Source organism: Moschus berezovskii, chromosome 14 (assembly GCF_049115385.1).
Source record: "Moschus berezovskii isolate FMDL1 chromosome 14, NW_MosBer_1.0, whole genome shotgun sequence".
NCBI classification, from domain to species: Eukaryota; Metazoa; Chordata; class Mammalia; order Artiodactyla; family Moschidae; genus Moschus; species Moschus berezovskii.
Window position 1 is genome coordinate 60798773 of NC_142473.1, and position 13341 is coordinate 60812113.

At 48.8% G+C, this 13341-nt stretch overlaps 1 protein-coding gene across 1 annotated transcript; it reads left to right on the forward strand.

Annotated features, from left to right (window-relative positions):
• The first annotated feature begins 9938 nt into the window (after window positions 1-9938).
• On the forward strand, window positions 9939-13054 carry B3GNT6 (UDP-GlcNAc:betaGal beta-1,3-N-acetylglucosaminyltransferase 6). Its single transcript, XM_088843507.1, has one exon. The coding sequence runs from the start codon at window positions 10351-10353 to the stop codon at window positions 11488-11490; it is 1140 nt and encodes a 379-aa protein (XP_088699633.1). The 5' UTR covers window positions 9939-10350; the 3' UTR covers window positions 11491-13054.
• The last annotated feature ends 287 nt before the right edge of the window (window positions 13055-13341 follow it).

The window sequence follows — 13341 nt, forward strand, 5'->3', positions numbered from 1 at the left end:
TAATCTGCTATAATCTAGGTTATATTTCAGTGTTAACTACCTTGGTTGGGCTTCCCTGATGGCTCAGATGGTAAAGAATCTGCATGCAATGCAGCAAACCCAGGTTCAATCCCCAGATTGGGACGATCCTTTGGAAAAGGCAGTGGCTACCCACTCCAGTATTCTTGCCTGGGAAGTCCCATGAACAGAGGAACCTGGCGGACTACAGTCCATGGGAGTCACAAAGAGTTGGACACAACTGAGCGACTAAGCTGGCATGCACACACAGGTGAAAGTATTAAATGCTACAGTTTTGAATAAGACTTCTGGTGATATTTTATCCCTGGTTTATGTTTAATGTATCTATACATTTATATAAAAGCAGGCCCACGCGTTTAGTTGTACAGTTTGTGCACTGCACAATGGTACCCTTTGGGAAGGAGGTTAGTACAGCCTAAGCCTGTGCTCCGCTTGTCACCGTATTGCCTTAGAAGGGTTGCATCTCTCACAACACACTTTTTTCCAATTTCTGAGTGAAAGGGGCTGTATAGGTCGGAAGCAATCCTGTTCATGGGAAGGAAGCTTAGCAAAGCTGGGACTTCTTTTGTCATTAGTCTTAAATGATACTGTGGTAAATTTATACTCCAAGTCTGGGTAGTTTACAAGCTTAAAAGCTAATAGTTTTTGTTTTCTTTTTTTCAAGAATTTATTTTTATTTATTTACTTGGCTTCTTCAGGTTCTAATTGTGGCACATGGGATCTTTGTCGCATCACATGGGATCTTCCATTGCAGCACACGGACTCTCCGGTTGAGGAGCATGGGCTCAATAGTTGTGGCCTGGGGGCTTAGTTGCCCCATGGCATGTGGGATCATGCTCCCCATCCAGGGACCAAACCCATATCCCCTGCATTGCAAGGTGGATTCCTAACACTGGACCACCAGGGAAGTCCCTGCTTTTCAATTAAACATTCATGATCCATAAATACACATCTTTCTTAACTTTAGGAGCTCTAGAGTAAATGCATGAACCTTCCAGCTTCACACAATGCAGGGGGACATATATTTGTCTAGGGTCCTATCTTTGGCAATGACCAAAGTACCTTATGAGATATAAAACAAATTAGAATTTCCTACAAGTCACCTAGTTTTCCAAATCACAGCTTTTCAAAATAGGCTTTCCTAGCCAAGTATGCATGAATTGATAGTTTCCACTGCTGCTGACCATAGGGTATTCTTCAGGTAGTCCCATCTAGTGTGTCAGGAAGGGGCAACCTTGCCTGGATCCACAGACAGATGCAAGCCAGAGGTGAACCAGGACCCTTACCTGACAGAACGCAATTTGGACTGTACTTTGTAAAAGGATGATGGAAAAGGAATTAGGATTGCTTCAATTCCACCTCCGAAGAGTACACGCTTTTCTAAAGCCATCTGGCCACACACAACCCGTACACAGATGCATCGTCATTTGATGTACTGGATTCTTATTACACTTACTCTGGGCTCAGTTCTGGCATGTTTGAGATATTTTTTCCACTTTTTTTTTTCTTCAACCCGTGACTAGGATACAGAATGGATCTATCTGAATGACAGAGAAGTCAGAACCAGCCTAACTGGTTGGGTGACGTAGTCCCAAAATAAGGCTTGATTCTCAAAGGAAAATGTGGAGAAAGCATAAAAAGAGAAAAAGGATTCTTTTGTAATAATTTTTTAAATATTTATTTTTGGCTGTGTTGGGTCTTAGTTGCAGCATGGGGGCTTCTCTCCAGTTGTATGCAAGCTTAGTTCCCCCGAGGCACATGGGATCTTAGTTCCCTGACCAGGGATCATACCAGAGTTCCCTGCACTGGATGGTGGATTTTTTTTTTTTTTTTTTTGCTGCACTGGTTCTTCATTGCTGAAAGTGGGCTTTCTCTAGTTGTGGGGTGAATAGGGGCTACTTTCTAACTGCAGTGGCTTCTCTTATTGCAGGGCACAGGCTCTAGGGTGCATGGGCTTAGTTGCCCTGTGGCATGTGTAATCTTCCCAGACCAGGGATCAAACCCATTCCCCTGCACTGGCAGGCAGATTCTTTACCATTGGACCACCAGGGAATTCCCCGATGATTGTTTCTTGAGCCCTACTATGTGGGGACCATATGACCCTGTGCCACCCAGTCAACAAACTTTGGATAGCTGTGTCATGTTAGGTGCTAGGAGTACAGTGAATAAAACAGACACCCTGCCCTATGACACTTATGATCTAGTGTCTAATAAATAATCATGCCAGTCATATTTGGGATGAGTTTCACAGAGGAAGGGTATAGGGAGCTCTAAGAGTGTGCCCTAGGAAACTGGAGAAGGGAAGACTTCCTTGAAGAAAGGGTGGAGAATGGACTAAACGGAGCCAGTGTGGATGAAGGGACATCAGGTAGAAAGAGCATATAGCAGTCTGAGTCAGAGATAATGGTGGGTGGGTGCTAGAGATAGAAAAAAAAAAATCAATTATATCTGCGTCATGCAGAAAGAAGCAGATTTGGGGGGAGTTATCATCAAGTAAGTTTCAGATGTGTTGAGTTTGAAGTCCATGTGGGATGCATATCCTGTTGGAGAGCTTAAGGATAGTGAAAAATGTGGCTCTGAAGGTCAGCTGAGAGATTCGGGATGAAGACATAAATTTGAAAATCAAAAGCACACACGGCATTTTGTTGTTGTTTTTTGGTTGCTCTGGGTCTTCATTGCTGTGCATAGGCTTTCTCAAATTGCGGTGAGCGAGCGCTACTCTTTTTTGCAGAGCACAGACTCTAGGCATACAAGTTACAGTAGTTGCAGTATGCAGGCTCAGTAGTTGTGGCACATGGGCTTTAGTTGCTCCACAGCATAAGGAATCTTCCTGGACCAGGGGTCGAACCCATGTCCCCTGCACTGGCAGGTGGATTCTTATTCACTGTGCCACCAGGGAAACCTACTATACGTGGTATTTGAAGCTATGTGAATGGATTACTCATGGAGGAGGGTCTCAGACTAATTCCTAGAAACCAAACTATTTAAGGACTAGTTAGAGGAATTTTGAACAACAAAGTCACCTCCAGCCAAAGAGAATAATCAGTCACCTGAAAAGGAAGCTTAGGGTAAGGGTCTATGGTTGCCAGAGGCTGGACTGGGTTCAGCTGTGGCTGCTGGCAGGGCTGGCGATGTGGTCCTTCCTGGGGAGTGGAGTGGAATAACTGACCCAGCACTGCACTGAGGCTCCATATTGGAGCCCATTGGCATTCGTCCCCATGGAGTGCTGTTACATATTTCATGTCCTTGTTGGTGTCTAACAGCCTAGCTTAGGATCCTGGTCTTCCACCAAAAAGCTGTCTGATTGTGTCCAAGTCACTTAAAAACTAAATGTTGGATTATACATCTGTAAAATGTAGGACTGTCTTAAGAGTTAGTACCATGCTGTAATATGAATCTTAATTATATTAGATTTCCTTAATAGGATCATTCCTGTAAGAGTGCCTGGCCCAGGCCTGCTGCTGCTGCTGATAAGTCACTTCAGTCGTGTCCGACTCTGTGTGACCCCATAGACGGAAGCCCACCAGGCTCCCCGTCGCTGGGATTCTCCAGGCAAGAACACTGGAGTGGGTTGCCATTTCCTTCTCCAATGTGTGAAAGTGAAAAGTGAAAGTGAAGTCGCTAAGTCGTGTCCGACCCTTAGCGACCCCACGGACTGCAGCCTACCAGGCTCCTCCATCCATGGGATTTTCTAGGCAAGAGTACTGGAGTGGCTTGCCATTGCCTTCTCCGCCAGGCCTGCTAGGGGTACGTTAAAGCTTCTGGACAGACCTGAGGAGTCAACCTCTATTCTGGATCCCTCTTCCACTGGCCAATTCAATGTGGAATAAGGGATCATCGAACTTTCCTCCCCTTCCTGGTCATCTGGCCCAGAGAACCTGTTTGTCTTAGAGGTGGGGACAGGTTCCTTTGCCTTATGCCACCTCAGTTTTTCAGACTAGGTGTGGCAGAACAAGCAATAGACCAAGACCTTTTATACTAGATGAAAACAACCACCCATTGTAAAGGTGAGAGCTGAAAAGGAGTTCAGATTGCTTTAATTCTACCTCTGAACAATACCCCTCTCAGAAACCACTCTGCCACCACACCCAGTACATATATGTCAGTAAGTTCCTCCCTGGCCCCTGGAGAACCTTCCTAGAAAGGTCATCACTGCCTGTCCTAAAGTCTGTCCACTTTATTCCAATATACTTACCCTCATTTTACCTTCTCCCCACTTCAATTCATCCCCAAACTTCTCAAAGGACATTTCTGCTAGAGAGAAAAGATGAGTTTTTAGGGAGCTTGGAGAAAATGAGTTAAAACTAAGTCACTGGGCCAACCTAAATGGCCAATAAGTCACCAACCTACGAAGATACATCCCTGCCCAGTTCAGACCTGGGCCTCACCTCTCTCTCAGGGATCACTACCCCATCTCTGGGATCCCTTCCTCCTCTGTTTCCCTCTCCGGCATCCGTACGACAATGGGCTGCTACAATGGACTCTTGAAAACAGGCACGGACTTGTTAAAACTTCCGAAGGATCAAGTTAAAACTTGAGGTTCAAGGCCCTGTCTCAGGAATCTCTAATTTATCTTTGCATCCTCAGCTCCCAGTATTTACTCTGCCAACCACATTAAACTTGGAGTGTTCCCCAGCCATGTCCTGTTTATCCCCACCTCTGCACTTCAGCCCAGACTGCCCTCTCCCTTTCCACTGCTCCTTACCTGCTGGGAAAACTCTTTATCACCCCCAAACCCAGGTGGTAGGTTAAATATAGTCACACATTTTTGGAACTTACATCTGGGCTGGTGTTGTGACTTGCTTTGACCAACAGAATGTGATGAAAATGACATGATACAAGTTCTGATGCCCAGGCCTCAGGAGGCCTGTAGCCTCCACTGTGACCATCTTGGAACCCCAAAACCAACATGCGATGACAAAGCCCAAGACAAAAAAGAGTGCAGGAGAGCAAGGCCCAGTGCCCCAGGTTCCAGCTTACACATTAGCTGAACAGAGCCATGTGAAAGACAGACCAGGGGGGTCCGACAAAAGAACCTCCCAGGTAATGCACAGAATCTTGAGAAACAAAAATACTGGTTGTTTAAAGCATTTGCTTAACGCTTGGGATAATTTGTTACCTAGCAGTAGATACAAAAACAGATACAGTGCAGTTCTAATGTGAAGTAACCTCTGTCAAGTTTCCCAGTCAAGAACCTTCTCCAAGTGCCCCAATGTGTTTTCTACACGTCATATCACTTTATAGTCATTTACTATCTGGCTCTCCCCAGACACACTGAGCTCTGAGGATGAGGTCCGAATCTGATTCACCCTCCCTCCCAACCACTCATGGGACCAAGCTCAGTACTCTCAGATACCATGCATGTGTCTAGAAGGTATGCCTAGATGAACATTTTACATGCAAATGACTCAACAAAGATTTTTAAAGCACATCCTACATTAACAGAACAGGTCCTAGGCCCTGGAACTCCTCTCAGTCTAGCAGGAAAACTGCTCATTATAATACAGCTTTGAAGTGTTGCAGGCAAGTGTATTGCTGGGAGTGTACAAGGCAACTGGTGTTGGGGGGAGTCAAGAAAATCCCTAGAAGAAATGACATTTAGCCTCATCATAAAGGGTAAGCAAGCTGCTACTGTTGGAAGGAAGCTTGTAGGCATGTCCCCACCCCCTATCCCCCTTATCCAAGGGAGGAGGGATGCATGGATTGGTCAGGTTCACAAACACAGTCCGGGGGGTGGGGCCTCAGCTTGTGAATGATAAAAGGGGGTTTAAGGTAGGTCCCAGTCTGGGGATGACGCCTGTCTATTTCTTCTCTCTCAGACATTCAAGGTAAGATGGGGACTTGGACTTTTTCCTATTAACAAGGAGATGCATTTTCTCCCCCTCCCTGCCCCACTCTCCTTACAGTGCTAACCAGAGGGGGACCAAGGGAACAGGAACCAGGGCAAAGACCCAGGGTTAGGGCTCCATGTTGGGCGCTGGGGCCAAAAGTAATAAGAGGTCCATAAGGCAGGTGTTCACCTGCCATATCTGTGGTCCATATTCAGGAATACCTTGGGGTGGTAGGGGGCTGGAAGAATCTATGTTCCAGCCATCTGTCACTTGGAATCAAACCAGAAGAGAGAAAAACCAAAAGGAACTTTTCTTGTTCCCAGGAAAGTAAGGCAGAGAATCCCAGAAGAGGGAAAAACCAACAGAAACTTTACCTGTTCCTGGGAAAATAAGGGAGAGAATCCCAGGTGAAGTGAAGAGAATTAAACGTGTGGAGCAGTAAGTGGAGTGAGAAAGGAGCACAGAAAGGCTCACAGAGGAACGCTACACAGTCCCTCACGAGAGGCTGGACCTAATTTGCAAAAGGTGACCTGCTTTGCTCCATAAGCATTCCAGTGTTAGCCAACTGCTGACGTTCCTAGGGTACTCACTACATGCCAGGCATAGTTCTAAGTGCCTTACACCAATCAGCTCATAATCCCCTGGGAGGATTTATATCTCATATATCTTCTGTGACACATAACTTGCCCAAGTCCCCCAAATGAGAAACCTGAGGTTAAAAAATTTCAACTAAGTGGCAGGTCTGTCCTCTTTGACCAACGCTGCTACTCAGAAACTGTGGTATCTATCAACATTGATAGGACTTCCCTGGAGGTTCAGTAGTTAAGACTCTGCACTTCAAATGCAGGGGATGCAGGTTCAATTCCTGGTTGGGAAACTAAGATCCCACATGCCTCGTGGCACAGCCAGAAAATTTAAAAACTAAACAACAACAAAAAAAAACTGTGATATAGGTTCTGTTGAGATGGACTTACCAAGAGGCTTCCTGCAGGAGGTGGTATTTGAAGGACAAGGGATCAGGGACGGCAGAGGCTATGACAGCTTAAAGTGTGGGGACGTCATGGTGCCTAGAAAAGTGGATGGGGAGCATGGAGGAATCCAGGAAAAAGAATCACAGAACATCCCCAGAGCTTCACAATGTCAGCATCCAAGAACAGAGTTCAGCAAACCAGTGCCACCCTTAGGAACAGAAACCGGCTCAACCTTTTCTCTAGTTTCCAATCAAAAGTGGCCGAGATCCAGGTTCCGGAATCAACTTTATCAAAGTAAATGCAGGTTAAGTGAGACAAGAATTACTGTTCACAGTCTACTATGTGAGACTCTTCTCCTTCTAGAAACAGTTGTGGACAGGAAGAGGAGATAGAGAATGCTTTTTAATTATTTTCTAAAACTAACAACATTTGTATGGTACTCTAGCACTGACAGTATTATTTTCTTGCTCTAGATTTTACTGAGAGATGAATGTTAACTCTTCAGTTTTTCAGAGAAGAAAACTGAAACCTAGAAGGTTAACACATTTATACAAAGTCACACAGCTAATGAAAGCTGGGATTCACACCCAAGTTATTCAGACTCCAAATTCTATCCTCATTCAGTCCTTTACTCTTTCATTCATTGGGGGGAAATGTATTGCCTGCCCCAAATGTGCCAAGTACAGGGCTAGGCACTGAGCATATTTTCATGATACAATAGCTTATTTTCTGTTTCTCTTTTTTCAGTGCATTAAACACTGAAGCAGGAATCCATTAAAAGGAAACTACATCTAGTATTTCTCATGGGATTCAGTGATTACAGTTTTTTCAAGGTTCTACCATTTTATTTGTAGCTAACTCCTGCCATTATTTCATGGAACACCTGCTTTGTGCCCATCTTGGGCTGAACATTGTGTATGGACTGTAACAACCAGGCATGAGACTATAGTTTGAACCAGTAATACTACTATGGGCAAACAACTCAATCTGAAAATATTTACTGAGCACATTATCTGGGCAAAGTATTCGTTCAACAATATTTATTGGTACCTCTGATAATCATAATATCTAATATTTACTGAACACTTGAATCCTGTGGACAGAGGAGCCTGGTGGGCTGCTGTCCATAGGGTCGTACAGAGTCGGACATGACTGAAGCGACTTAGCCTGCATGCATGGGAGAAGGAAATGGCAACCCACTCCAGTATTCTTGCCTGAAGAATCCCAGGGACAGAGCATGGTGGGGTGCCGTCTATGGCGTCGCACAGAGTCGGACACGACTGAAGCGACTTAGCAGCAGCAGCAGCAACTGAACACTTACTATCTGCCAAGTACTATGCTAAATTCTTTACTAACATTATCATTTAAATATATCAATAATTTTTAAAATATTTATTTTTATTTGGTTGCACTGGGTCTCAGTTGGGGCGTGTGGGATCTTCAATCTTCATTGCAGCACATGGGATCTAGTTCCCTGACCAGGGACTGAACCCAAACCCCTGCAATGGAAGCACAGAGTCTTCCACTTCCAGTCTTAACCACTTCCAATCTTAACCACTGGACCAACAGGGCAGTCCCAGTAACTCTTAAGAGGTAGCAATTTGACAGCTTAAATCAACTGGCTCAGCACATGCAGTTAGAAAGTGGCAGAGGCAGAATTTGAACCAGGCAGCCAGTATTTTCCGCCAGTATACTGTCCCAACGCCCACCCTGGGAAGGGCGCGAGGGAGACAGTAGTGAACAACACAGATGCCATCCCTGCCCTCAGGATGCTTACAGACTAGGAGGGAAGATAAACTTTAAACACATAACCTCCCCCAAGGACATACCTATTCAGGTGGAAGCAGAGGGTGAAGAGGCCATTAAACAGGTGAAGGAGAAGAAGGGAGGTCCATCCCAGCAGTGGAACAGCATGAGGGAAAGCTCCAAGGTAGAAAGAGGATGGCAGTCCCAAGCTGTGGCTCGACTACGGCCAGGGCAGGTGGATAACAGTGAGAAGCTGTAGAAAACAGCAGGCGGAGTGGCCTGTAAACTTACACTGTTCAGAGTTATCCCAGCTGCTCTAGAGGACAGATCAACTGAGAGCAAGAAAGTGTGTGGCGAGACCAAGCAGAATGTTCATCTGAGCAGCAGGTGCTAGCTTAGACTAGCCTGTTGATAGTGGGAATGGAAGGGGACAGACTGATCAAATATTTAGGAGTTAGGACCTACCAGGCTTCGGGGGTAGGAGCGAGGTGAGCGAAAGGAGGGGGATAAATTACAATTTGGGGCTTGAACAACTCAGTGGGGGTGGAACTCTGGGAAGGAAGACGAGAGTTCAGGTGGCTGCTGAGGTGGCTGTGGACCACCATACGGAGCTGGTAAGGAATAGGCGGTTGGTTGGACATATGGTTCTGGAGCTTGGAGGTGCTAAAAGCAAAGGAAATCACCTTACACAAAGGTGAAAAGAGTGTCTAGGACAGAGCCCTGGAGGAGTCCCCCTGGCCCCTCACCATTAAAAGACGAAAGAAAGGAAGAAAGGAGCAAAGACAACTGAGCGACATGCTTAAAGAGGGAGGAGGAAAGCCAGGAGACAGTGGCATTCCTGAAATACAGAGCAGTGTGTTCAAGAAGGGCAGGACCTGGTGTGACTGAATTTAGCAGGCAGTAAATACAGGTAAGGTTGTTGTGATCTGGGATTTGTCCTGAGGTGTCCCCATGAAGGCAGGGCTTGAGGTTCATCCAGGCAGGCCGGGGGATTTGGATACACAAAGGAGAGGGCCTGACTTGGCATATGTGGGGAAAGGAAAATAACACCAGCAGGTAGAAATAGAAAGAGGTGGGGCCAGAGGATGAAGAGGGTAAAGAATTGGTGCCATTCACTGACTGGCTAGTTCATGCCCATTTAATGCTCTAGACTACCCTGCAAGGGAGGAGCTACCACCCCTTTGGTAGAGAGGAGAACACTCAGCAGTAGAGATCTGAAATGACTTGTTCAAGATGATACATGTAAGTGGTAATGACTGAATTCTAACCTGAGTCTGAGTGCAGGACTGTCACCTCATGCCTCCTTGACTCTGGTGGCAAGGAGGGAAATAGATCACAGAGGGTCAGGGCTCAACAGGTAGAGAGGAGGGAATAGGCCTGAAGAGATTTGGATGCAGTTTCAACAAGGTGTGGAAAGTAGGTGTAAGCTGAGGGTGGGGTAGGCAGTCAGGGTATTTAGTTGGAGCAACTGAGCAGAAAGAGGTTCCAGTCATTGAAGTGGATTCACGGGGAAGACAAAGGCTTTGACTTTGACTTGATGAGTCCACTCGGCCTACACTAGTGACAACCAGAGGTAGGTGTCAGGAGGTAAAAAGATACACAGATGTGAACATCAGAAAACTCTAGGCTGTGGGAGATACGAAAAGCTTCAGTACGCTTTTTTTACCTTCTTAACAACAAAATTGAGAAGGGGCTGGTTCTGGGAGAGACGTGACAGGGGAAGGGCGTCATTCTGCTGATTCAAAGACGACTCCAGGCTCACTTTGACTCGGTTCCCCCCACAGATGGCTACTCCCCGCCGCAGGTCCCTGAAACCCAAGATCCTGACCTGCCTTCTAGTGGGTGTGAGTTTCTCGATCCTGCATCACTGGTTCCTCGGAGACCCCAGGTTTCAACAGAAGCAGAGGTCGGATGGGTCCCCGCAGGTGACCCACGTGGCCCCTGCTGCCACGTCGCTGTCCCGCCCCGGGCCTCCGTGCGTGGCCAACGCCTCGGCGAACGCCACGGCTGACTTCGAGAAGCTGCCCGCGCGCATCCAAGACTTCCTGCGGTACCGCCACTGCCGCCACTTCCCGCTGCTCTGGGACGCGCCGGCCAAGTGCAGGGGCAGCCGCGGGCCCTTCCTGCTGCTGGCCGTGAAGTCGTCGCCGGCCAACTTCGAGCGGCGCGAGCTCATCCGCCGCACTTGGGGGCAGGAGCGCAGCTACGGCGGGCGGCCGGTGCGCCGCCTCTTCCTGCTGGGCACCCCCGCGCCCGAGGACGCCGAGCGCGCGGAGCGGCTGGCGGCGCTGGCGGCGCTGGAGGCGCGCGAGCACGGCGACGTGCTGCAGTGGGCCTTCACCGACACCTTCCTCAACCTCACGCTCAAGCACGTGCACCTGCTCGACTGGCTGGAGGCCCGCTGCCCGCACGCGCGCTTCCTTCTCAGCGGCGACGACGACGTCTTCGTGCACACGGCCAACGTGCTCCGCTTCCTGGAGGCAAAGTCGCCCGACCGCCACCTCTTCGCCGGGCAGCTCATGAGCGGCTCCGTGCCCATCCGCGAGAGCTGGAGCAAGTACTTCGTGCCCCCGCAGCTCTTCCCTGGGTCGGTCTACCCGGTGTACTGCAGCGGCGGCGGCTTCCTCCTGTCCCGCCACACGGTCCAGGCCCTGCGCCAGGCCGCCCGCCACACCCCGCTCTTCCCCATCGACGACGCCTACATGGGCATGTGTCTGGAGCGCGTCGGCCTGAAGCCCAGCGGCCACGAGGGCATCCGGCCTTTCGGCGTGCAGCTGCCCGGCTCCCGGGAGCCCTCCTTCGACCCCTGCATGTACCGCGAGCTGCTGCTGGTGCACCGCTTCGCGCCCTATGAGATGCTGCTCATGTGGAAGGCGCTGCACGACCCGGGGCTGAGCTGTCGCCAGGGGCACAGGGTCTCCTGAGGCTGGGAGGTCAGTGTGGGGGTGCCGTGGGCGTCAGTCATGAGGAAACTAGGAAAGGCAGTGACTGGGGAATCTGGGAGGACAGTATTGAGAAAGCCTATGGAAGGTCAATGTTAAGGGGCCATGTTTGGGGGATGGGTCATCTGATTAGTAAGCCTGAAGGACAGTAATTAGGGAGTGAGCTGAGAGAGACCCGGGTTCAATTCCTGGGTCGGGAAGATCCCCTGGAGGAGGACATGGCAACCTACTCCAGTATTCTTGCCAGGAGAATCCCATGGACAGAGGAGCCTGGTGGTCTATGGTCCATACAGTCGCAAAGGATTGAACATGACTGAAGTCACTCACAGGCTCACAAGGGCAACTAGAGTCTGTTGTGAACCGAACCTCCATTGGAGGTGGGGGGTAGGGTGGGTCAGTAACCAGACTCTGAGGATCAGGCTGTGGTCCTAACTTCCAGGAGCTGCCAGTTGTTGGCAAAGTACAAAAATCAAGAAAACAGCTTGAGAATGAGGCAGAAATGTGTGCTGTCAAGGTCCCAACTATGTAAGATAGACAAGAAGGGCTGAGCTTCAGGGAAGAAAGCCTGAATGAAAAGCCAGGAGCCAGTCTACGGCCATACCACCCTGAACGCGCCCGATCTCGTCTGAAAAGCCAGGAGCCTGATCTGATGCCTTCCCTGCCCTCGGGAGGAGGTCCAGTCTTCCCCACTGGCGGACTCCCTCTGGCATAACCATCTCCTGGCCCTGCATCTTTGCAAGCTTTGATCTCTTTACTGGAAATGTCCACCAGCCATCACTTTCCAAGTCTCTTGTCTGGATGAGGAGGCCTGCAAGGGGCGGGGGAGCTGTCCACCAAACTCTCTTACCCCATTCCTCCTGGGCACACACCTCGACTATACTTCCCAGACTCCCTTGAAGTGAGTTGTGGGCATGTGACCAGCCTGTCTTCATGGCTGTGTATAATTGTGAAGAAGACCCCTCCTGAACCCAGACCTCACCTGTGCTCACTTTCTCAGATTGGCACATGGATGAGCCTGTAACCTTGCAGATCCCTGGGTTCCTCAACCTTGGCACAAGTTTCATTTTGGGTTCTTTGCCGTAAAGGGCTCTCCTGTGAGTTGGAGAACATTTAGTCATATCCCTGTCCTCTGCCTACTAGATGCCAGCATCACGCCTCAAGTTATAACAACCAAAAATACCTCTGAAGTTTGCCAAATGTACCCTGGTGAGTGGGGCTTCCCTGGTGGCTCAGACAGTAAAGGATCTGCCTGCAACGTGGGAGAGCTGGGTTCGATCCCTGGGTTGGGAAGATCCCCTGGAGAAGGAAACGGCTACCCACTCCAGTATTATGACCTGGAGATTTCCACGGACAGAGGAGCCTGGCAGGCTACAGTCCATGGGTTTGCAAAGAATTGGACATGGCTGAGCGACTTTCACTTTCACCCTGGTGAGCAAAGTCACCTCTAGTGTGAACCGCTGACCTAGAGGAAGGCAGGAAAACAAGAGGGCTTCCCAGTTCACTGCAGGGAGCAGGGCTGCTTGTGGAATAACCTGGAATACTCAGCTCAAACTACTGAGAAGAACAAAATAAACTTCTATGTTTTTTGAGCTTCTTGGGTTTTGTTGACACTTTGTTAGGGCAACCTTGGTAACGTAGTGTGTCCTCTCTGATCCCTGTTTCCACCCAACGAGACTGGCTGCTCCCAGAGGGAGGGACCATGTCTGAATCTCGTCCGGTGATAACCCATGGAGGGAGGCCTGGCATCCCGAAGGCTCACTCTTGGCTTGGGAGGTAGAAGGAGCAGGAGGAAGAGGCACCATCCAAGCAGCTTTTCTGCAGTCCTGGACATGG

Excerpts from the sequence above, each read along its gene's own strand:
- B3GNT6 (XM_088843507.1), top strand. The coding sequence starts at position 10,351 with ATGGCTACTCCCCGCCGCAGGTCCCTGAAACCCAAGATCCTGACCTGC.